Genomic DNA, 23,416 nt, shown 5'->3' with positions numbered 1-23,416 from the left:
AGACTTGGGCATGTCCAGCCTTTCTTCTTCTTCTTTTCTACCTCCATCTTTTGCTGTGATGTTGGCACTTTTAGATTGGTTTAGAGTAGAAGCTCACTGTCTAACATAAGTGATAGGTTTTGGAAAGTAATTGTAAACACGTTATACGTAGTTTGTAGTATAAAGAGATAACACTGCCCCGGGGGCAGTGACAAGTCCCTCTGTCTGTCCTGCTGAGCGGACCTCAGCAAAGCAAGAGAAAACTTTTTATAGATCAGATACAATAAACAAAATGTGCTGCCTGTGTTGGAGACTCAGCTGCCAGGGATTCCTGCCAGCTGTGGTGGAGTGTTCTGCACAGTGCTGAGTCTTAGCAAAGCAGGTTTGCCTCCTCTCTGGGGGATGAGGCTCTGCACCATCCTGCTTCAGGTTCCTAAATTCCCGTGGTGCCACATTCCTTCTTTTCTTCCTGGTGCTTAGGAATTCCTGGGGAATTTTTGGAAGGTTTGGAGCATCTTCTTCCAAACCAGAAAAGCCTGTCTGTAGGCAGGGCAGTGCTGGATTTTAGCAGGATGTTGCAGAAACAATTTTCTTACCCATTATGCTATCTTGTTTCTAATTTTTATTTAATGAGCTCCTCTGAAAAAAAGAAAATCGTTGTAACAGTTTTCTTAAGTGTGAGAGATCAGGCTGAAATTGGCATTAAGGAGACTAATTACACTCATTCTTCCACCTTGCTAACAGCTGTTTATTGCTGCAGGCTTGTCCTGAGGTGCTGAGGAAGCCACTTAGCTTGGACCAAAGGCACCCAAAGAGGCATCTGCAGTGGGAAGGTGGTCCAGGCTTCTATTCTGGGCTGTGCTCAACCAGATGATCTTGTTGCAGTGCAGAAAAGCGCTGTGAGAACTGCAGAACTGCAGGTGCAGCCCCCCAGGTCTTGTCCCGGTTTTTTGCTGCTCTCCTGTCCTCCCTCACAATCTCTGCTTCATTGTGGAGGATCCTGTGGGAGCCTGGTCCGAATCTCAAAATGACAATGTGCTGTCAGGGGAAGGAGGGGACTTCCTCATGCCTTCTGTGAGGAGGGGTTGCAGATCTCCTGTCATGAAGACTGAGGGATTTCCAAGGACAAAATTGCTAAGAGGATTAAGATGTATGGGGAAGAAGAGTAGCAGCAGCAAGAGCCCTTCCTGAAAGTGATGTGTGCCTGCCATGGTATTTATTTCACCAGAGGACTGAGTCTCTAAATGTGACCTTGAACCTTGAGAAGCAAATTGGAGGAGGTTTCTTTGAACCTTTCTGACTCACTCTAATACCCACTTGTTATTCTGTGTAGGAATTTGAGGAGTCTTTCACAAGAGGTAGGAAGTTGCAGACAGAGCTATGAACATCTTCAATTTTCCATTTAATCACACAATATTGAATGATAAATAATTCATGCATCTGCCAAACATTGGCTTAAAAGAAGCCAATTCCCTCCACATTTGTCAAAGCGGAAGAATTCTATTTTGTGCTTTTTTACTTTACTTTGTCCTCCAATTCCTATCCAAATGGCCTTTTGTCTGGGCCATCAGCTCTGATTGCACCTGTCCTGTTTTGGGCTCGTGCCCTTCCTTTCCTGTCACTTTTGGTGGTGTTGAGGGCCAGAAGAAGTGCAGCAGGAGGCAAGGAAGGAGGTGATGGTGGTCCCTTGTGACCGTGTTCGCAGGGGTTTTCGGATGAGGGAAGAGACAGAGATCTGACTCCATGTTTCAGAAGTCTTGATTTATTGTTTTATGATCTATGTTACATTAAAACTATACTAAAAGAATAGAAGAAAAGGTCTCATCAGAAGGCTGGCTAAGCTAAGAATAGAAAGGAATGATAACAAAGGCAGCTCTCTTGGACTCTCTGTCCGAGCCATCTGGGCCGTGATTGACCATTAATTAGAAACATCTAAGATGGGCCAGTCAAAGATTCACCTGTTGCATTCCACAGCAGCAGATAACCATTGTTTACATTTTGTTCTTGAGGCCTCTCAGCTTCTCAGGAGGAAAAATGCTAAGGAAAGGATTTTTCATGGAAAGATGTCTGTGACAGTCCCTGTGTGTCCCTGGGCTGGCCACAGGAGCAGCTCTGGCAGGGGAGGCTGGGGAGGGTTCTCTGCCCAAGAGCACTTCAGGCTTCTCAGGAGATGCTGAGGCATAAAAGATGCAGCTCTCTTAGGGGAATGGCTTTCAGACACGGCTCTCTGTCCACATCCTAAAATGAAAGGCTTGGGCTGAGCTCTGGAGCTCTCTCCCCACAGCAGGAGGAGCTCTGTCCATCTCAGAAGTTGTGACAGAGGTGCTGTGATGGCTGCTTCCACCTCCTCTCAGAGACTGTTTTTAAAGACAAATTAAAAGTATTGTATTCACGTAGACAAGGCATGAAAATTCCATATTTGGGAAAGAATTGCTGCAGAGCGAGACCGTTATGGCTGTAAAAACCTCTTCCCTAGGGCAAATGTTGAGATTTTCTTTGCAATTAAAATTTCTTTGAAACTTGGACTAGAGAAGATTTGGAGGAAAAAAAAAACCACCCTCCTAAACTTTGAAAATACTTCTTTCCAAACAATGCTTGTGTGAGAGCTTTAACAAATACTGTTCCTCACAGTGTGTCTGATAGCAGAAAGTGACTGAACATGAGAAGTCAAAAGGTTGTGAATAGCTCCTGCTCTGGCAGTTGCCTCATTTTTCTATTATAATTTCTCAAGGCAGCATCAAAGCGGACAATAATTAAACTTAAAGCAACTTAAAAAGGAGGGAGAAAGAGGCATGTTTAGTCATACAGAGCTGAGCATTGTGTAGGTACACATTCCTCTGCCAAAACAACTTTCCTCAACCCTGTGCAAGTTGATCTGAGAAGAAAGGCAGATGGAGGAGTTCCTTGCTGAGAGAACACTTCCAAGGAAGCAGAAAGAGGAAATCCAGTGATTTACTTCAAAAATAAGCATGACTAAACTTTTACTACGGATAATGGGTTTTCTGCCCTGTTGTTAAAGCTGAGGCTCTGGTGACATCAGAGGGAGAACTTGATTTTATCATTGTCTGTCTGCTGGGCTCTCTATCAAGGCTGAAGACTTGCTGAAAGGCAGATTGCTACCAAATGTTGCCTTGCACAGTCTGGACCCGCATTTGGGAAAAGCTTATCCAGTGACTGGTTGCATGACCCTTTCAGTGTGTAAGTAAAGACAAAAGTAATTTAAATATCTTAATTAAAAAGCCTCTAGAGTTTTGGATCCTTTTCCCACTGATCTCCAGCATTTGTACACAGTGCTATCCAGGTCAGTATCTCTTGGTTTCTCTCTCTTGATTGGCAAAATTTGGTGATATTCTGGAAAGGACGCTGAGTTAGAGTCTGCCTTTTGCAGGATCCATTTCAGCAGAGGGTTCAGTGGGCAAAACCCCAATTTCAGCAGAGCTTGCAGTGGCAAAAACCTGTCTAGCTTCCAGATGCTCCCAACAGATGTGGCACCAGTATTCTGGTACTTTGTCCAGCTTTATGTGAACATTGAGACTTAAATGAAAGCACTGATGGGACCTGCTGGGATGGGAGCTTGCAGTGCAGTGCCTGTGACCATCATCTGTCTTGGTGTGAGTGGGCATCCCACACCTTCTCTCTCAGCAGTGCTGCCTTCCCTTACTGAATTAGTGATGTGTGTTCATGTTTTCCAGCCAAGGACTGGTTTGTGGGGGCTGCAGCCAGGTTGAGCTGTTGGTCCCTGGTGTTCTAAAGCTGCAGAGTATTCCAGAGGGCTCAGTGCATTCCACTGTCCAGCCCAAAGGGGGAATCCTGAGGTGCCTCTTGAATGCTGGAGAGGAGCTATGGGGATGTGGATGGGTGCTTGGCCAAGTGCTTGGTGTGCTATTGACATCTCCTGTCAAGAGACAGCGTGTGGGGTGTTGGAAGCTTGATTGTGATACCCCTGGCTGGCCTGGAGTTGACAGTGTTTTATGTCTGCTGAGATTGCCTCATCTCTCCTCTCTGTATTTCGAGGAGAAGTTTATAAAAAGAAAAAAAAAAAAAACCAAAAAAAAAACTGTATTTGCCTCATCTTGTCTTACAATATCCAGTAGAGAAAGTGAGCTCCAGAGAGCCTGAGTTCATGTCTTAGCCTTAGGCCTGGAGATTATGAACCATCTTAAAGCTTTGCAGCAGCCTTGCCATGCCTGCATTACCTTCACACAACAGATCTGGGGGGTGTGTGGAGCCAGCCTGCTCCTTTACCCAGCTTTAAGCGGATTTGAATCCTGTTTAACAGGAGGAGCCGTGGTCACAGCCCGTGCTGCTCTGTAGGCAGAGCTGGAAAGAATTGCTCTGGGAGTAATTGCTGCTTTCCCTGCCCCATGTCCCAGCAGGGCTGTCTGAGGCTGGGCTGCTGTGCTGCCCACGCTCTCACACGTGAGGCAGGTGGGCTCCCTGTGGGCTGCAGGCTGAGCTGGCACTAACTTGACCCCCAGAGCTGCTCTTGTGCTTGCACGTGGCTTCAGCTGTTCCTTGAGGTGACACAGCTGACACTGGATGGTGCTGGAGCCAGTGCTCACCCTCTGAGCTCTCAGGTAGAGGCACAGTGGGGTGAGAAGGAGCTGGGCAGGGAATGGAGGGGGCTGGTTGATGCTGGAGGTTGGCTCCACTATTTAGAAAGGGTCTCCAGATGGGTTTGCATGTTCTGGGAACATGAACTTGTGTGAAACTTGTGCTCTTCCTGCTGCTCTGACAGTGGGGCACTCATGGCTGCTTGCTGGGAGTCAGGTAGGAGCTCTGTCTGTCTGGCTTTCTGTCCTGGGTTGTCTCCAGAGGTGCTGTAGTCCTGCCTGTTGGAAGCAGAGCTGCAAACCATTGACAAAGCTGTGACTGTGCTCTGTCTGTATCTCCAGCCTGCCTCTTGTATCTCCCCATGCTCTGCTCTGCAGCCTCCCTGTGAGGCGGCTGTGCTCAGTGCCAAAGCTGGCAGAACCACAGTTTGGGACTGTGCTGCTTCCATTGGTGTGCTGTAACTCTGTGTGGCTCCCCATGACTGGTCAGAGATTCTGCTCCAGACCCTGGGGATGAGGGCACACCACAGCTCTTCTCGTGCCCCCTTTGTCCCTGCAGGATCTGCCCTTGGGAGAGCACACTGCAAGGAGCATGGGAGTCCACAGGCCCCCAGTTTTCAGCCACGGGGTTGGGATTCTGCCTGCAGGTGCTGTCCCCACCCCAAGGACTGTCCCTGTCCCTGCTGTGCTGCTTCTGCTCCTTCCTTGCCTTTGCTGGGTAGCAGGGCTGGAGCTGTGTGAGAGGTGCTGCCCTGAGCTCATTCTGCAGGCAGCTATTCCAGCAGCAGGAGGACTGTGGGTGTCAGGCTGAGGAATTGTCTCTGTCCAGCAACCCTCCTACTGCAGCCTTCCTCTCCTGGTGTCCTCTGGGCTGTGGTAAAGCAGAAGAAAGCCCAAGCTTTAAGGAGCTCCTCTCTTGTGCTTGTCATTCATGCTGTGGCTCTGCATTCTAGAGGGTGGCACAAGCAGTGCCTTGCTCCTCAGCAGATTTTGTAGCATCCCCATGGCTGTTCTGAGCAGCTGGAGCAGCTCTGATGCTGCTGCCACTCTGCTGGGAGGAGTGGGGAGCCAGAGCAGCACATCCAAGCTCTCGTTTGCTGAGGCTGCAGCCTGGGGTTCAGGAGAGAGGGCTCTCCTTCCCTGCCTTTGCATCTCCTGGAACCTGGTGGGCAATTCTGTGTTTTTTACCAATTCTTAGGGCTTGTCAGAGGAGCAGTACTGGTGTGCCAGCCCTTCCAGCAGAGCTGTGTGCACGAGGTCCCGGGGATGCTCCCTCCCTCTGGGTGGGACAGTCCTCCCTGGGCTGCTGGCAGCAATGCAGGGCTGTGCCGTGCTGGGCACTGCTGCCCTGGTGTGCTATTGCCTGCCCCCTCCCCCTGCCTACTTTCTCCTGCATCAGCCTGCATTTGTAAAATGAAATAAATATTGACATGGACGGGATGCTATTCAATTTGTCCTGATCACTGGGCTGCGGTGAGTTCTGACAGAGCACAGTGTAAAACATAAGCTCAGGATGTAATTTCTACTGTCAACATGATGTACAGTAGAGCTGTGCCAAATGCACACCAACAAACTGCACGAGCTCTGCTGGGGAGGGCAGGGGGAGCTGTGCTGATCATTGCAGGTGGGGATGGCAGCAGCAGGACAGGGGACGTCACCCTGGGCCTGGGGCAGTCTGAGGGTCTGGTGCTTCACACTCTGCATGGAAACCTGCTTGCTGTGGTGTGCTGGGCGTGCTGCCACATGGGAACCTGTGTGCTGCTGTGGGCTGGGCTGCAGCAATTCCCATGATTATTTACAGCCCCACTGCTCAAGTGTGGCAGGGGGAAGGGGCACTTCCAGCTGTTGGTGAAACGTTTTCAATAAGATGGGGAAATAAACACTGTGCTAGTCCTGTGTGACCGTGTTCACAGGGGTCTTAGGATGAGGGAAGAGATGAGGATTTGACTTTATGTTTTAGAAGGTTTGATTTATCATTTTATTATATATATTATATTAAAACTATACTAAAAGAATAGAAGAAAGGATTTCATTAGAAGGCTAGCTAAGAATAGAAAAAGAAAGAATGATAACAAAGGTTTGTGGCTCGGACTCTCTGTCTGAGCCTGCGGGGCTTTGATTGGCCATTAATTAGAAACATCCAACGTGGGCCAATCACAGATGCACCAGTTGCATTCCACAGCAGCAGATAATCAATGTTTACATTTTGTTCCTGAGGCCTCTCCGCTTCTCAGGAGGAAAAATCCTAAAGAAAAGATTTTTCATAAAAGATGAAAACAGTCCTGGTTCCTGTGCATGGGACCTTCTGGGGTGTCTTCATTCCTGCTGCTGCAAGGGCATGAGTAGGACTTGGTGCTTTTGGCTTTGCAGCTTCTGGAAGAGGTCTGTGATGTGCAGCTGGAAAGAAGGTTCTGCACACGGAGGAGAGACATGACCCTGAATCTGTCACAGAAGAGACACAGGCTGAGAATTTGCCACCGGAGAAGCAGGATCTGGTTTGTGGCAATGAGCCTGGCTAGAGATGTGTCTCTGGGCCTGCATTTTGTGGTGCAGGGGACTGGAGTTCAGCACAGGTTCTGTGGTTGGGCTTTGATGTCTGGATGAAGCAGCTCTGGTTACAGCACCTGCATTGCTGCCCACAGGAAGAGCAGCACACAGCTCAGCTGAGAGCAGCTGAACTTTGGGCACGTGACACCAGCAAACTGCATCAGCTCAGATGAGGAATCTGTGAAATATAAACCCAGCACAATAGCTGAGACTGTACATAAGGTTGTGTTTCCCACAGCAACGCAGCCCAGCCCCATGGGTGCTCAGCAGGACTCTCTCTCCATGGCAGAATCTGCTCTGTGGAGTGCTCAGATGCAACAGGACTGAACAAGTTGCCTTGGGAACTGTGGGCAAGCTTGTCTGCCAGCCAGGGAGCAGCTCTGCTCAAGTGGAGCTCACCCACTGCAGCATCTTCTTCTGCCCTCACTTCCTCTCTCCTGCCTTGCCTTAGTGTGTGCATTTAAACTGTTCTTGTTACTGGTTTATTGATGCTGTTTGGGACTGTGCTAATTCCACTGGTGTGCTGTGACTCTGGTCAGGCTGACAGAGAGGGCCAGCGTCCATTTCTGCCATTTCTGTGTGCACAGGGCTGCCTGCAGTGAGTGTCTGGGGTTCCTGTGTCCTGGAGGAAATCAGATGTCACTGAGGTGTGAGATGGTGTGATGAGGGGAATCAAGGTGGCTCCTGCTGCTGTCACAGAGCCAGTGTTGGTGCTCTCTGCCAGCTGTGTGCCCCAGTGCTGGGTTCTGGAGGCAGTGGGAATGTGCTGCCTTTGTGCCAGCTCGCTTGGACACCCTGGATGCTGATGTTGGTTGTGGTGCCAGGATTTGCTCCACTGGACTGGCTTTCCTGCAGCCTCCCCATGTGTTCAGAAGGCCTTCAGTGTTGCAGAACTGCACCCTGGCACTGGCACTGCTGCCTTGTCAGGCTTCTGGCAGGGTTTTATAAATCAGTGTGGCTGGATCTGCTCCTGGATGGCAAGGGCAGGATGCTGGGTGAGCAGAATGGCAGACTTCAGCAGGTGGTGGCTGCTTCTCCTCAAGGCTCTGGCTGACATAGCTGTCCTGAGAACACATGCAGATGGATTCTTTTCTAAATTCTCTTTCTGGCAGTTGAGTTTACCAGCTACAGCTCCTTGTACTCAGATTTTGGATACAACCAGAGGTGTTGCCTGTAAAAGTGCTGCAGAGTGGCAGGCAGAGATGCTGGGCAGAGTGTTCTTCCCACACTTACTGTTTGTTTGCCCTTGCTGCTGACCTGAAACTCTTGCTCTGGCTCAGCTTTTGCTGCTCAGTTTATTGACATGTCTCACTGTCTGGGTAACCTACTCCAAAATAACCAGAGCTCTCCTAGGTGTGAGAGCTGGGAGAGGTGCTGTTTGTGACAGCAGTGCACTATGTCTGGCTGTATTTATCTTCTGTATAGCCAGGTAAGTGTGATAAAGCACACTTGCACTGGTTTTGTGAGTGTCTTGCTCTGGAGCCTGCTGTGGGTTGGGCAGCCTCAGCTCTGTTGCTCCAGACCCCAATCTCTGCATTTGATCTGTGAAATTACTTTTACCCTCTGTGTGGGAAGAGATGGCTCAGTCCATCCCCCACCTACAGGACATCTTGCTCCCCTGGGTGTACAGAGTTAAATACTCTGGGGTTTGATAGGGACCCTCACCAGCTGCCCTTTGGGAGCAGGGACAGGAAGCATTTCTGCTTGGGAGGCCTGGCTGCAAGACACATTGCCAACAACTCACCTGGCTGGTGTGAAATATCTTTATAATAAATGGGCTGGCAAGGAGGAGGGGTGGCAGCAATGTTACTGCTTCTGTACCGTGATTGCCAACATAAAAATACACTGGAGACCCTGTTTTCCTTGGAGCATGAAGTGCACAGGGCTGGCACATGTGACAGCTGATGTGCATGTGTGAGTGGAATGCAGTGTGTGTAGATGGGAGGAAATGTGTGTGCACACAAACGAGGCAGAAATGGACAGAAGGAGCCAGTGAGTGTGAGTGATCTTGGCTGTGCATGGGGTGGGATGTGTGTGAGACCTTTTGGTGAACAGATTTGTGCACATTGTGTGACACACAACTTGTGAGCCATGAGCAGGCAGTGTAGAATGATGCTTTGTGGTTCTCAGGGAAGGGTCTGTCCAGACAAGTGAATGCAGACAGGAAGGAGTGCAGCAGAGATTCCCTGTTTGGGAAATGGCCCCATTGGTGAAGTCACACAGGGGAATGGCAAGTGAGGGAAAGAGCTGGAGAAATATGTGGGAGCTGTCCCTCCTCTGAACTGTTCAGATTCATGCAGGGGTCTGTGCAAAGCACAGCCCAGCTCCCTTTCTGTGGGGAGTAGATGGACATCTAGTCCAGGATCATTTGCCTTTCCATTCACCCTCTTTCTGCTCTCCTCTGCTCCTCCAGAGGAGCAGCTGACAGGAGATGAATTCTGCAGGCTGGTGCATGTTTCATGAGTAGATCAGTCTGTGGCTGGTATTGCAGAGCTCTGGTGGAACCTCAGGGTGTTGGTGCAGGGAGAGATGGATGCTGCATCCCCATCTCCTGGTCAGGCTTCATCTCTCCATGTGCTCCCTGGCTAAAGGTCTTGTTTCCCAGCCCTTGGTGCCTTGAGAGTGGCTTGAAGCTTACACCAGAGCCCTTTTTCAAACTGTTACCTTTGGAGTCAGCCACGTGGCAAGTTCTTTAACAGATGCTTTCCTGCTGCCCATGGCTGCAGAGGTGAGATGGCAGAGAGGTTCTGCAAGGAGGGCTTGCAGGAGTGTCTGCACTGGCTGCACCTCCCATGCTCAGAGGTTGGTATCCCTCACTGTGAGCCTTGTCTGCCTGCTATGCTTTGGTCCTGTGCTGTGCCAGGAGTGCTGCTGCACATCTCCCAGCAGTGTGGGTGGGCACCAGTGACTCCCTCCAGGCACACACATCACTCCTCTCAACAGCCAGGACCATGTGGTGAGGGTTGCCCTTGTCAGCAGGATCCTTGGTCTCTGAGTCCCTGCTGGAGCAGATGTCTGCAGTGCTGGGAGCTCTGCAGCCCTCCCTGTTGTGTTCCTGCTCTGTAGGACCTGTGGGATTTGGCCTGGCAGTGGAGCACCTGGGGCAGGGCAGGGTGGGAGATACTGGACAATGCTGCAGGAGCAGCACAGGGGGACATTGGGCCGTGTTTTCACACCAGCTCTGACACTTTGGCTTTTTCCAGGCTCCTGAAGATGCTGCTGACTGCCCTGCACCTCCCTGCGTGAGCCAGCAGAGAATGGAAGTGACTGGAATCACCTGGGCCAAGGACCCGTCAGCAGGCACTGGGATGGAGTTACAAATGGCCTTGTGAGCTGCACCTGTGCCACACACACCTGCCTTGCCACACTCCTTGCACAGTAGTCTCAGCTGCCACAGGACAGGCAGACCTTGGCCACAGCAGCTCATCCTGTCAACTCCTCTGTGGAAAACTCTGTGGAAGAGCTTCCTCCTCCTGCTCCTCCTCCTGTCAATGCCAGCAGCGGGTGTGTGTGCCCCGCGTGCCCGCAGGCAGGGTGAGCAGCAGGCTGGGCATCGCCCCCCTGCCCAGCCAGACCCACGGCAGCCCAGCACGGAGCCCTGCAGCTCTGTCCCCAGGGACAAATGCCAGCTGCCACGCTCTCCTCTGCAAACCCAGGAGCAGCCTGCCAGGCACCAGCACTGACTGCTCCCACGCCAGCAGCGGGCAGCCCGGGCCGCCTCTTGTCCCACATGTGACTCAGGCAGGACAGGGCACGGCATGCAGCAGGGACAGGGATGCTCTGCACTGACCAGCCAGCCTCACACCCCTAGTGTGGACATTCCTCCCGCTACTCCCTAAAGGATGCTGGCTGCCTGTCCAGAAGCTCCTTGTGTGGACTTTCCTCCTGCTTCTCCCTAAAGGATGCTGGCTGCACACCCAGAAGCTCCTGCTGATGCAGCCCCCTAGAGTGCCATGGCGAAGGGTCTGCAGGGCTGCCTGTGCACCATGCTGCTGCTGCTGTGTGCCATGCAGGAGCTGGGCTGCTGGGCCATGCACACAGCGGGGCAGGGCCCTGGGGAGCCCGGGGATCCTGCACTGCTGGCAGGAGGGAGAGTGAAGCGTGGCTGGGTCTGGAACCAGTTCTTTGTGGTGGAGGAGTACACAGGCACGGAGCCACTCTATGTGGGGAAGGTAAGCTGCTCTGGTGTCTCCATGGGGGGACAGGGGCAGGGTGGATATGCTGGCACTGCTGAGCAGAGAGAGGGCCCTTGTGAAGGCTGTTCACACTCTCTGGACTGTGATGGCAGGAGCCTGGTCCCTGCTTGGGGGTGGTGAGGTTAATGTGCTCCCAGGACACACCAAGACTTACATCTGCATTCCTACAGTTGTATACCGGCTTCTTGTGGTGTCTGGGGGTGGGTGCAAGAAGCCCTGTCTCTGTGGGACAGGTGACAGTGCCATACTGGGCAGGACTGGGTCTGGAGGAGGGAGCTCACCACACTTCCCTGGTGTGTGACCTCTGGGGAAGGTTGGACATGGACCTCTGCTCCCTCCACTCCTGGTGTCCCGAGGCTGAAGGAGCATTTCACATTGGGCTTCTGGGCTTTATCCTTTTCTGGGAGCTCTGGAGAAGCAGCTGCCCCTCACATCAGGCAGATGGGTTGTTTGTATTTGGATGAAGGCAGTGTTTGGACTGTTTGTATTGGGTGAAGGCAGTGCTGGCTGTTGGGACCAGTCAGAGGAGTACACTGGAGCTGGAGGCATGGGCTCACCCCAAAGGAAAGTCCCCAAGAGCTTGTAGAGCAGGGCTGTCTGATGGCCTCAGCCGTCTGGGCATGAGTCTGGAGGAGCTTGAAAATGGGTTTGTTGGCTGGGGGCCAGCGGGGATTTCAGTGGTGATTTGTGTCCGTTTCAGCAGACACTCAAAGCCGCGCTCCTGCGCCGCCCTCGGAGCAGGCCCAGCTAATTCATGGCTCCCCTGGGAGCAGCACAGGGCCTGTCACAGGCCTGGCTCTGCCTCTGCTCCAGCTGAACCCAAACCTACAACTCACCCGTTTTACAGCCCCTTTCCACATCACCCACCACGTCACCCGCCTGGCTCACAGCAGCAGCAGCCCTGCCTGGGATCCCCAGGGCTGGAAGCAGCAGGGCCAGGCTTTTCCTGCCGCTGGGAGAGCATGGAGCGCTTGCCTGGGACACTCCTTGTCCCCGGCAATGTGCCAGCCCTCTTAGCACAGTCTGGGGGTCCAGAGCCTTCCTGCACTAGGGCTTGCCCTCCGTGGAGGCCTCTCACACACCTACATGTGCTTTCTGGAGGGCCGATACCATTTCCATAAAATCTGGGTTCTCTAGCTAATCCTTCTTCTGAACTGTAATTTCCCCTGAGGCTGCTGTCAGTTTGATGTGGATTTCTTTGGGTTTTTTAAATAGAATTATGGGGTCAGCACTAGTTACAAACTTCTGCATGTGGACAGATCTATTTTAGATAGAGGAGAGGATTAAAGGGAAAAAAGCAGATTTAATTAAGTTGCTAATATTTAAAGAAAATTGATGAACTCGGGCTTTATGAGTTGGAGCAAACAGAGTGCGCCTTTATTACGGGCTAGTTTTTATTTGATTTTCTTTCTTTTCTAGCCCCAGAGCCATTTTTTATTTGTGTATCTGTGCTTTCTGTTTAATTGCTTTTAATAAGGAATGTGCACCTCTGTTCATATTTAATTTTGATTTAATTATTAGTATGTAATTAATGGCTTGGTAAGAATTCTGGTTGTAGTCTTTTAGGACAAGGAAACAATTTTCCCATTTAACAAATGGGACTGATCAGCCTATTGTCCTCCCTCTGGATGTCCCAGACTCTGCTCTCCTTGCTTGGGGCTGAGCTGCAGGCAGGGCTGGGTGGTCCCTGTGCTCTTGGGGCCCAGAGCTGTGTGACATCAGTGTCCTGCCATGCCCAGGGGTGGAGGGAGCCCTGAGGCTGCGTGGTGCTCCCCAAGCCTGCCTGCTGTGACAGGGAGGGGAGAACATCCCTGCTATGTGCTCTGTGGCATCTCCCCTCGTGTTTCTGTAGTCTGCCATCCGGCCCTCCCCCATTAGTTGTTGTTTAGCCAAGCAGCACAGATTTAGCTCTTTTAATCTTCCCCTGTAAATCAATCTCTGCAGCCCCTTGAGCCCAGGCTCCATTTTTCTTCCTAGCATTCCGGTTTGCAGGGATGCTGGTGCCTGCTCCAAGCAGTCAGTGATGAGCAAATATGTGAAGAGGATGTGCTGAGAGCTCAATGTGGTGCTGGATGCTTTATCTCTAGCCTAATTATTAATCATGAGCCCGGTGTTCAGCAGGAAATGCAGGTTTCTGCTGCCTGCACTGTACAGACCTGGTGCTCCTTCATTCTGAAAAGCTCACGGAGTAGCACTGAGAGCTGGGAGAGGATGATAAAGTGAAGAGGGCAGCAAGCTCTCCCCCAGCCTGTGGGGAGGGTGGGGACTGGATGGCCAGGCTGGGATGTCCATCCCCACAGACCAGGTCAGGATGGCCAGGCACATTTCCAGCCAAAGCCATCACGGTGGTCCCAGACTCTGCTGGGCTCACAGCCCTATTTGTGAGCTGAGTGAAGGTCTCCTTCCAGGCAAGCCTTGAGAGATATGTCACCATGGGCAGTAATTTGTGAATGTTGTGCAAAATGCACTGAATTGCCTAACGTGTGGGTCCCTCACTTGTGAAATAAATACATAAACTGTATCTAACAAGACAAATATAATGAAGGCATCGTAAAAAAAGAGGCAGGTCTGGTATAAATTCTTGCTGGTGGAGCTGTATGTCTGAAAGGTGGATTATAGAACTGCAGTTTGGAAGATTGAATGGCCCATAAACATTTTCATATTTCATTAGCCGATTAATGGACGGCTTTTTTCTTTTTGCGGAGGGGGGACATGACTTTGCTGATTCTAAGCAAAAATTGTAGGAAACAAATGAAAGCAGCTGATGAAACCTTTCCGGGGGCCTGTCCCATTATGGATTGTCCCAATTAATGCCCATGCTGCTCCTTGTCAAGATGCATTCTGCCTGTCCAGTTACTGTTAATAGATTTCTCATAAGTGGCTGGATTGTAAAAACCTCATAACTCAGTTTAATGCCACCAATAAAATTATCTCTGGACGTCTGGCCTGGATTCCAGTCAGCTCTTGGTCGTTGGGGAGCTGCTGTTTACCCTTTCTTTTCCTAATTCCAAACATTGTCTTAATTAAAAAATGAAGCAGCAGAGATTGCCTGCAAAGGCATCTTCCTCAGGGTCTGTTTTTAGTCCTGGACATGAGCCAATTTGTCACACTCTTTTGCAGATTTTGTCAAAGTGGTGCTCTGGGCATAGTGATGGGATGTTGTGACCCCTGTTGCCCTGCAACACAAACCCAGCACAGGGGTGCAGCAAGTGTGTGAGCTCTCCAGCAGGGAGACTTGTCAGCACCAGATGCCCAGATCATGGAGGGTGGCTGAGGCAAAGCAGGTGGATGAGGATGGACTTTGGGCAATTAAAAGGGAAAAAAACTGTTGGTTGTGTAGAAGGGAGGGGATGCTGATGGTGCAGCTTGGGAGAGGTGATCCCATGCTGCCAGAGTCCTGGGTCCTTGCCCAGAGGGGAACCTCTTTCTTTGGAGTGCAGTTGAGTTGTCCTTTGCTTTTCCATCATCTCATAACCCCTTATTAAACGAGTTTGTCCCTTGGTTTGTAGTGGGGGTGGGCACTGGCAGAATCTGTAATCTGCAGAGCTGTAAAGACAGGCCTTTAATTCCAATTTATTGGGCCTTCATGTCAACCAGCAGGAGTTGTCTGGTGGTGCTCTCTGTCACTGTCCAGTCCAACAAGAGCAGAGGGGCATCACACAGGGACCATGGGCAGGTGGCTGGGGTAGGGTACAAGCACATCCCCAGCCTGCTCCCACCCTCTCCCTCTTTCCCTGGCAGATCCACTCGGACTCAGATGAAGGAGACGGCTCCATCAAGTACACCATCTCCGGGGAGGGCGCGGGCACCATCTTCCTCATCGATGAGATCACAGGGGACATCCACGCCACCGAGCGCCTGGACCGCGAGCAGAAAACCTTCTACACACTGAGGGCACAGGCCCGGGACAGACAGACAGACCAGCTGCTGGAGCCCGAGTCAGAGTTCATCATCAAGGTGCAGGACATCAACGACAGCGAGCCGCGCTTCCTCGAGGGGCCCTACATCGGCAGCGTGGCCGAGCTGTCCCCCGTCGGTAGGTCTGCTCTGGGAAAGCTGCACCTCTCTCCTGTCACACCTTGGTCTGCTCTGGGCTGGGAAAGCTGCACCTCTCCCCTGTCACACCTTGGTCTGCTCTGGGCTGGGAAAGCTGCACCTCTCCCCTGTCACACCTTGGTCTGCTCTGGGCTGGGAAAGCTGCATCTCTCTCTTGTCACTCCTTTGAGCCCACCGTACCCCATAAAAACTGCTTGCAAATCTCAGGGATTGCAGAGCTATGGAGCCAAAAGGGAAAATAAATAAGGTGGCTTAAGAAAAACAAGTGGATAAATCCTCTGAGCTGATTGCCAGCCTTTGGCTGAGCGCTCAGTCTCAGCCCTAAGCCGTGCTCTGGGGACGGGTCGTGGTGGTGCCAGCTGCCTGCTGTGCATTGACTCTGGCTTTGCACAGCCCCCTCCCTCCTGAAGGCTGGGTGGTTGGAATAAACCCTCACAAATCAAGGGGCTCACAACCATGCTGGCTGGTTGGACTAAACCCTCACAAATCAAGGGGCTCACAGAGTCTGCCTGTGGTTCAGATTGGTCTGAGTGGTGCCTCTCCCCCAGCTCAGGCCATCCTCTGTGTGCTGCCTTGCTGCTCTTCTGAGCCCCAGGGCTGCTCAGACATCATCCCTTTGAGTGTCCCCATGCAGAACTGCCAGCCCCTTCTCAGCTGGGTCTGCCCTTCTCTGAGGGGCCAGGCCTTGCTGGCTGAGACTGGGGAATTCATGTCCCTGTGACAGAAGTGTGGCTTTCCCATGTTAGCCTTTAGTGCCCATCCCCTTGGCAGCAGGCCCCTCTCAGGTGTGTTGGTGATCAGCCTCATTAAGCTCTGAGGGCCAGGCTGATGATGATGAGGCTGCACGAGTCCATCCCCCTGGGATGGCAGAGCAGGGCAGTCAGCACTGTGCCCACCCAAGCTTTGGGAGGGGTGCAGGGAGGTGATGTGTGAGCTGCAGCACTGCTGCCCTCACTTCTGCTGGGTTCCCATGCTGCAGAGCACAGCTGGAGTCCAGGAGAATGGCTGGAGCTGCACTGCCTGAGGCCACAGCATTCCCTGTGCACCCTGGGCCCTGTCCTACCCCTACAGCAGGCTGTGTGTGTTGGCATGTGCTGTGAGCAGGAGCCATAAATCACTGTTCCCAAGGGCTGTGTCCAGGTGGCAGACAGCTTGTGAAAGGCTGGCACTGAACATCAGGCAGGACCCCAACACTCAGCAAGGGCTGAGACAGCACAGGGGCAGCAACAGTGCCAGGAGTGCAGAGCCCCCAGGGCAGGGGGACAGCTGAGAGCACCAGGGGCTTGAGAGGAGCTCAGGAGAACCACCAGGTCCTGCTGTGCTGCTGCAGGAAGGTCTGGCTGCAGAGGGCAGGGCATGGTGCTCAGTCTGCACTGCCTTGGGACAGAGCTCCAGCTCTCCATGGCTCATGTGCAGCATATTGCAAGGCTGGAATGTGGCCTGCAGCAGGTACAGAGGTGCAGGAATTGCACCAGAGGAGCTACCACTGCCTGGATTCTGTTCATGTATGCAGAACAAGCTCTTCTGCTTCCAGTTACCTGTGCAAATCCTTGCCTCAGTCAGAGTGACCCCTTGAACTACAGCTGGGTGCTCCTGGAGAAATGAAAGACAGCATGTGGGCACCAAAGCAAGAGGCATCCTGTTCCCAAAGGGAAGAAAGAAATTAAATTAATCTAATTTGCTTGAACAACATTTAAAAAAGCAAGGAATTCTCAAGTCTGGGTATTAGACAAGGATCCCAGTTCTTTGAAAATCACTAACAATTATGGAGCTGCCTGATCAGACTGATGTGAACAAGACATATCAAAGGAGACAGTTTCTATGCGAAATTGGAGATCAGAGGGAGAAAGAAACACGGTTTCACAACATGAAAGAAGGCGATTCCTGCAAATTAAAATACTCGGAAGTTAAAAGTGAAGAGAAGTGTTGTGAAGGGCGTGGGCTGCATTTCCCAGCTGTGTGCTTGGAGAGGGGAGCTGGAGCCAGGAGCCTGCTCTGCTTTCAGGCTACCTGCCTGCAGTCTGGCCATGCTGGGGGGTGCATGGGCTCCTCCAGAGCAGCCTGGCCCTGGAGACAGCGCAGGGAGGGTCTCACACATCATCCTTCCATGCTGCTGCTGCCTGGGCCCCAGCAGTGTGAGTGCAGAGCTGGAGGGACACACTGGAGGCTGCTGCAAGTGCCCAATTCCTTCCCACTTCTCCCTGGGCTTTGCCAGGAAAGGCAGCACGAAGGACAAGATGGGCACAGCCTGTGAAAGCATAAACAGCAAGGCTGGCAAGGAGCTTTCTGCTCAACCCTCCGAGGTTCAGCAGCTGGGAGGTGGATGGGGCTGCTCATGGACCTGGTGTGAGAAGTTCAGCTCCAGATGCTGCAGGAAGGGCTGAGGGTGCAGGGTATGGGAAGCTGCTGGCTCAGGGAGGTGAAGTTCAGGATATTCTTGTGGGAAGAGACCTGCCAAGCCCTTTTTGTGTGGGCGTGCTCCTTGTGTGGCATCAAGGCTGGGTGCAGCTGTGCTCATGGCTTTGTTGTGGTTGTTATTGATTATTGATATTTGCTGTCTGAGCTGGACATAGCATCTTCCCTAGAGCTGTGGGAGCGTGACTGGGGAGTGTGCCTTGCTGCCTTCCTGAGTGTGGATGGAGGTGATCCCAGCTTGGTGTTGGCCAAGCAGGAGATTGAAGGCTGGAGAACTTAGGTTGGCTATTAGTGTATCAGGATCAAAGCCTGGGGACCTGCTGGTGGCCGAGCTGCTCTCAGACCCTCCTGGATTCATCTGCAGTAGATGAATGTAGTAAAAATTGGGTGACTGGGATGGGGGCACTCCAAGGGCAGGGCTGCTCTCCAACTTGGAGCTGCTCATTCCCTGTCTCTGCAGCCTTTGCTCTCCATCCCAGCCTGAAGAGTTAAGGGTGAGCCCTTCTTCCTCCTCCTCCTGTGGTCTTGCCTTCCCAGACCTCGCCGGGGTTTGTGCTTGGGTGGTTTTTGTTCTCAGTCAAGGCAGCTCTCAGCTGCTCTCCATTCCCTGCCAAGAGCTCAGTCCCAGCTCCCAGAGGTGGGTGCCTTCCTGGGGCGTGAAGAGGAATAAACCAAATACAGTCAGATCCGCTCTGTGACAGCAGGAGCAGATCAAAGGACATTATTTGCATAATGAAGGAGTACTAATTGGGAGGGAAAGTCATTTGATTTCCTAGTGTCTAAGAGGGAATAACAAATGAGAGAAGTGCACAAACTCTCAGAGTAACTGGGAGTGCTTTGCAGCACAGCTGCCCTTGCTCTGTGCTGGGGCCAGGGCAGTGTGTGTGTACTGAGACTGAGACTGGGGGTGCTCTAAAGGCCTCTTTGTTCCAGATCTTGCCTTGGCAGTGGTCAAAGTGCATTCTCAGCAAGGAGGAGCAGCACACACAGGACATGTGATGCTCCTCTTAATATTCTCCCAGCCAGCATCTGTTTTCAGCTTGGAAATTTCTTTGGCTGTGGGTGGTTTCTGGGGGTTTAGTCAGCTTTAGTATCTGTCTTCCATGAACTCATCCAAACTCATTGTGAACCTCTGCAGAGGGAAAAGAGAAAGGATTGCTGTTGTTATCTGATGGATCAATAGTGGCAGATGCAGGATGGTCAGGAGGATAAGGGATTTGTAAAGGGCAGAGGTGGTGCCTGGAGCCAGCCCCAGCCTATGAGCCAGGCTGGAGAAGGCATTGTTTCCTACACAGGGATACCCTGCACTTGGAAGAAGCACATCCAAAATGGAAGCTGACCCAATAGCTTTATCTGGCCTCCCTTGGCGCAGCAGAACCAGCTCAAAAACCAGCAGTTGGCTTTTCTGGAGAAACCAGGTCTGGCCTGGGGCATCAGGAGCAGCAGTGCAGCTGCTGTGGGAGGTTTGCAGCCTGGCAGGGAGGGCAGCTGGGTCTGTAGAGGGATGGAGAGGTCCCTGCTCAGCCCCCAGAGGGAGCTGGGCTGGAGGCAATGCCCTGGAGTCACCCAGGCTGAGGAGGGCAGGGGCTCCTGGGGAGTATTTTCACTGACTGCCCTGTGCCCACAGCGTGCGTACCAAGGAGCAGTGTGTGTGCAGGATGGGGCCTGAGCTGCAAATCCTGTTCACTGCTGTCCTGTCACCTCAAGGAGAGGCTGCTGGTCAAGAGCTTGCTCTGTACTGGCACCCCAGGCTCAGCCTCTCTGGATACCCTTGGGTGGATCTCTTCAAGACATCAGAGTTGAGCAGAATCCAGCACCAAAGGGAGAGACCTGCAGCTTCAGGAAAATGTAGGATGGGACCCAGCCAACTGCCTTGGAACTGCAGGAGCTTCACCTTGTTACAGGAGGTGCTAAAATTAGCTGTATTTTGGGCTCCTTTCCTGATCTCCCTGGGGTCTGCTTAGCAGCTGTCTGCTGCACTGAGGCGTGAGCCCAAATCCAGCACACTGTCCTGTCAGACAGCTCTGCTGGTTGCACAGGGTGGGTGTTGCAGCCCAGAGCTCACTTGGGGGGTCCCTGGGGAGCAGGCAGGGTCTGGAGAGAGGAGCATGCCAGGAAAGGCATATGCTTCCATCAGAGCATCACTCCTTCCTCCCTTGGTGCATTTCACTCTCATTTCTCTGTGTAGCACCATGTCCAGATTAGAGGCGATTTGGCTGTACAGACAGAAACTTGGGGTCAAGCCCTGACTCCAGCACAAAGCTGGCTGAATGCAGAAGTGATTATTGTGAAAAGAAATTGTTTAATCTCCGTGCTGGAAGCAGAGAAAAACACTTTGTTTACCATACAGCCAGAACACTTGCAGGCAATCGGATTTGCCCCACACACCCCCCTTGCTGGGGAGTGCTGAAGTCACTTTGTGTATCTGGAAGCTGCTGGGAGCTGGGGCTGCCCTGTCTGTCTGTCCTTGGTGAGGGGAGTCCTTCCCCTTGTGCACTGTGCTCTGGGTCACAGGACAGGCTCAAACACTGCTCTGCCCAGGTGGGGATCTCATCCAGCCCCTCAGGGACCTCAGCCCCTCCATGGGATGCTGTGGTTTGCTCCCCATGGCACCACGTTTATCTGCTCCATTCCAGGGGCTGGGGTGCTTTGTGCAGTGCCTTTCTCTGGCCAGATACCCCAAAAGAAGTTTCAGAGTAGCAGATTGGAGCAATTGCACCCTGGTTACTGCCCTGGGGCTTGTCCTGTGGGGTGACAGGGCTGTGCAGAGAATCTCCTCTGGGCCTGGCTTTCTACCAAGTCAGGATGTTCACAAGATTGCAAGAAACTCACTTCTGCTCCAGTAATTTTGAAGCTACTCCAGTTCTTTTTTTCCCTGGTGTCCTGCCTGAATGTGTCTGGGGTGCATCAGCCACTGCAGGTGTTTGGGGCCAGAGAAAAGCTGTAAATTGCATTGTTTATAAACTCCCTCCTGCCCCATGGCACCCAGGCACCTGGGATGGGAGTGCTGCACGCTGGCATCAGACCAGGGAATATGGCTTTGCATGACACAGCACTCCTTGCAGGGCCCCTGATGTTCTGCAGGGCTGGAGTGCCCCAGTGCTGTCCTGGAGCTGGCCAGATCCCACAGAAAGGGCTCTCTGCATGCCCAGAAAGTGTCCCTGCTCTCTGCAGGTGGCAACTGAGCCCCAGAGCTGGTCTGGAGAGCATCTGGATGCTCCTGGTTTCACCACAGAACAGTGAATGCTGCCATGAGGAGAGACAGCCAAGTTTAGCAAGTGCTGGTTTTCCCTACTGCTTATTTGCCTCTTTGCCTGCCCAGAGCCTGGCTGTGCTTCTGTCCCTGGGGAAGTGACAGGTCCCAGGCACCTCCTTGTGGATTCAGTGCAGGGCCTCTCTGCTCGTGGATGTGTTTGGAGTTTGCCTGTCAACATTTCTTTTAGCTGAACGTGTTTGCAGTGAGTGGCATAGCAAGTGGCCTGGAGCTCTCAGCCTTTTCATGCAGGGATGGCCCCAGAGGCTCTGGGTCCTGTGGGAAGGCAGCCACAGGTGCCAGGACAGGCCTGCATTGGCATTGCAGAGGTGCCCTGCAGAGCCCATCCATGCCATGCAGGGCACTGGGCTGGGCTGCTGTGCCCTGCCAGCCCTGGGGACACTCAGCATGGCAGGGTGGCTCTGGGGGCTGCCCTCAGGGGAGGGACCCTGCTCCTGCAGGGAAAATATCACCGTGGTATTTTCTGAAAAATCCCTTCGCCAGGATTTCTTCTCCTGGGAAGGTGAGAAGCCTCAGCTTCTCCACGTTTTACTGCTCTGGAATGTGGTCTGGAGATTGCTTATCCAAACATGTGAATTGTTTTTATTTCATAACCAATCACAGCCAGCTGTGTCGGACTCTCTGCGTCAGTCACAAGTTTTTATTATTCATTCTTGTTAAGCCTATTCATTCTTGTTAAGCCTTCTGTCTGTATCCTTCTCTTTCTTTGGTATAGTTTTAGTATAGCATTCTAAAATAGAATAGAATAGAATTTATATAATCAATACAATATAATTAATATACTATAATAAATATACTATAATAATATAATATAATATAATATAATATAATATAATATAATATAATATAATATAATATAATATAATATAATATAATATAATATAATAATTCTCAACCTTCTGAGAACATGGAGTCAGATTCTCATCTCTCATCTCATCCTAGGGACCCCCACAAACACCACAGTGGGGCATCACGGGCACCTCTGGGCATGGGCAGCCCCTCTTGCCCTGCTGACCCTGCTCACAGCAGAGCAGGGATGCTGCTGGCAGAGCTCAGGGCTGGCTGCTGGCCCTGGCACATCTCCAGGATGGCTCAGGGTGAGGAATGGGGACAGCCCAAGCAGGGCCCATGGGGACAGAGGATGGCTGGCAGCCACAGCCAGCTAGGCTGAGGGAAGTGAGGGTCTTGCTCTCCCTTCCTTCTGGAGGAAATCAGGGTTTGTTTGATCTGCCGTGCCAGAGCTCACCGTTGCAGAGGGAGAATTAGAGATGGATTCTGACCTGTTAATTTTTATGTAACATTGTTGGTTTCCTCTGATCTGTGGAGTGAGCTTGTTGGGGGAGGAACCAAGGTCTTATCTCATTTTACATGTCTAATTATCTCTCTGGATATGGGCTTAGGCTCCTTGGTTATGGGAGGCGGGTGATAGAGTACATGATGGATGTTTAGATTTTATTTAGTGTATCTTTTATGGCTAAGGCATGTGCCAGAAAACTAAATAAAAGCTGTACATTCTGTACTTGCTGTGGGCAGTGCTGTGCTTGGAGAGCAGAGACTAATATTGGAGCAGGGTGGGAGCCAGGGAAAGCTTGTCTCTGCAGGAAGGAGGGGACCAGGTTCAGCTGAAATTGAATGCCACTGCTCTTCACATGGACAGGGAAGGGTGGGAAGGGGATAAATGGAGGCTAGGGGAGGGTGCTGGAAAGTTAAACTAATAAATTCCTGATCCCCTTTAGGTGACCTTGAGCAGGCATCTTTGCAGACAAGAAGTCAAGGCACAAAAAGGGGTCAGTGCACCCTACCTGGCTGATGTTGCTCTTTTGTTAATGAGATGCTGTGAGGGCAGGTGGGGAAGGGCAGAGCCTCCATCACCTCTGGCATTGCTGGCTGCAGCCCAAGGGCACTGGGGCCCGTCTCTGCCTCTGAGTGAAGGTGTCTTGCTGCAATGCTGCTTGGTTTCCCTTGCCCTTGAGCAGAAAACTCTGGTCCCAAACATGGGGCTTCCCCCTGGCACCTGGAGCTGGAGCTGCTGCCCTGTTTTTCCAGTTCTTGGGAGTGCCCAGCTGGTGTGGGCCAGGAGCTTTCAGTGCTGGCACAGGAAACCTGAGAGCAGCAGCCTCCCTCACCTATCCAGGGCATGGCTTGGAATGGTGACACAAACCATGCTCTGGGTGGGCACAGTCCTGCCTCCTCTTCAGACTCTGCAGCTTGGCAGCGTCCAGGTAAATTCTGGAACACAGGGACTACAGCTGTGCCTGACAGGGATGGATTAGGAGGTGAGTTGTGCAATTGAATGAATGCATCTTGAGATGCAGAGGCTGGTGCAAACGTTTAGTGGCCAGCCTGCCTCTCCTGATCCCTGCCTTGGGATGACTGCACAAACAGGGCTGGAGCAG

The 23,416-nt window shown here is 52.0% G+C and overlaps 1 protein-coding gene across 1 annotated transcript in view; it reads left to right on the top strand.

The window, feature by feature from the left end:
* CDH22 (cadherin 22) overlaps window positions 1-23,416 on the top strand; it is a 78,841-nt gene that overhangs the window by 15,309 nt on the left and 40,116 nt on the right. Inside the window, exons 2-3 of the mRNA XM_058036016.1 lie at window positions 10,283-11,251; window positions 15,017-15,311. Coding sequence (XP_057891999.1) covers window positions 11,033-11,251; window positions 15,017-15,311 — 514 coding nt within the window. The 5' untranslated portion in view covers window positions 10,283-11,032. The remainder of the gene's footprint in view (window positions 1-10,282; window positions 11,252-15,016; window positions 15,312-23,416) is intronic.

The sequence above is a fragment of the Melospiza georgiana genome, chromosome 17 (assembly GCF_028018845.1).
Source record: "Melospiza georgiana isolate bMelGeo1 chromosome 17, bMelGeo1.pri, whole genome shotgun sequence".
In the NCBI taxonomy this organism is placed as follows: Eukaryota; Metazoa; Chordata; class Aves; order Passeriformes; family Passerellidae; genus Melospiza; species Melospiza georgiana.
The sequence above is the reverse complement of the archived record's forward strand: the minus strand, read 5'-3'. Positions and strand labels throughout refer to the sequence as shown.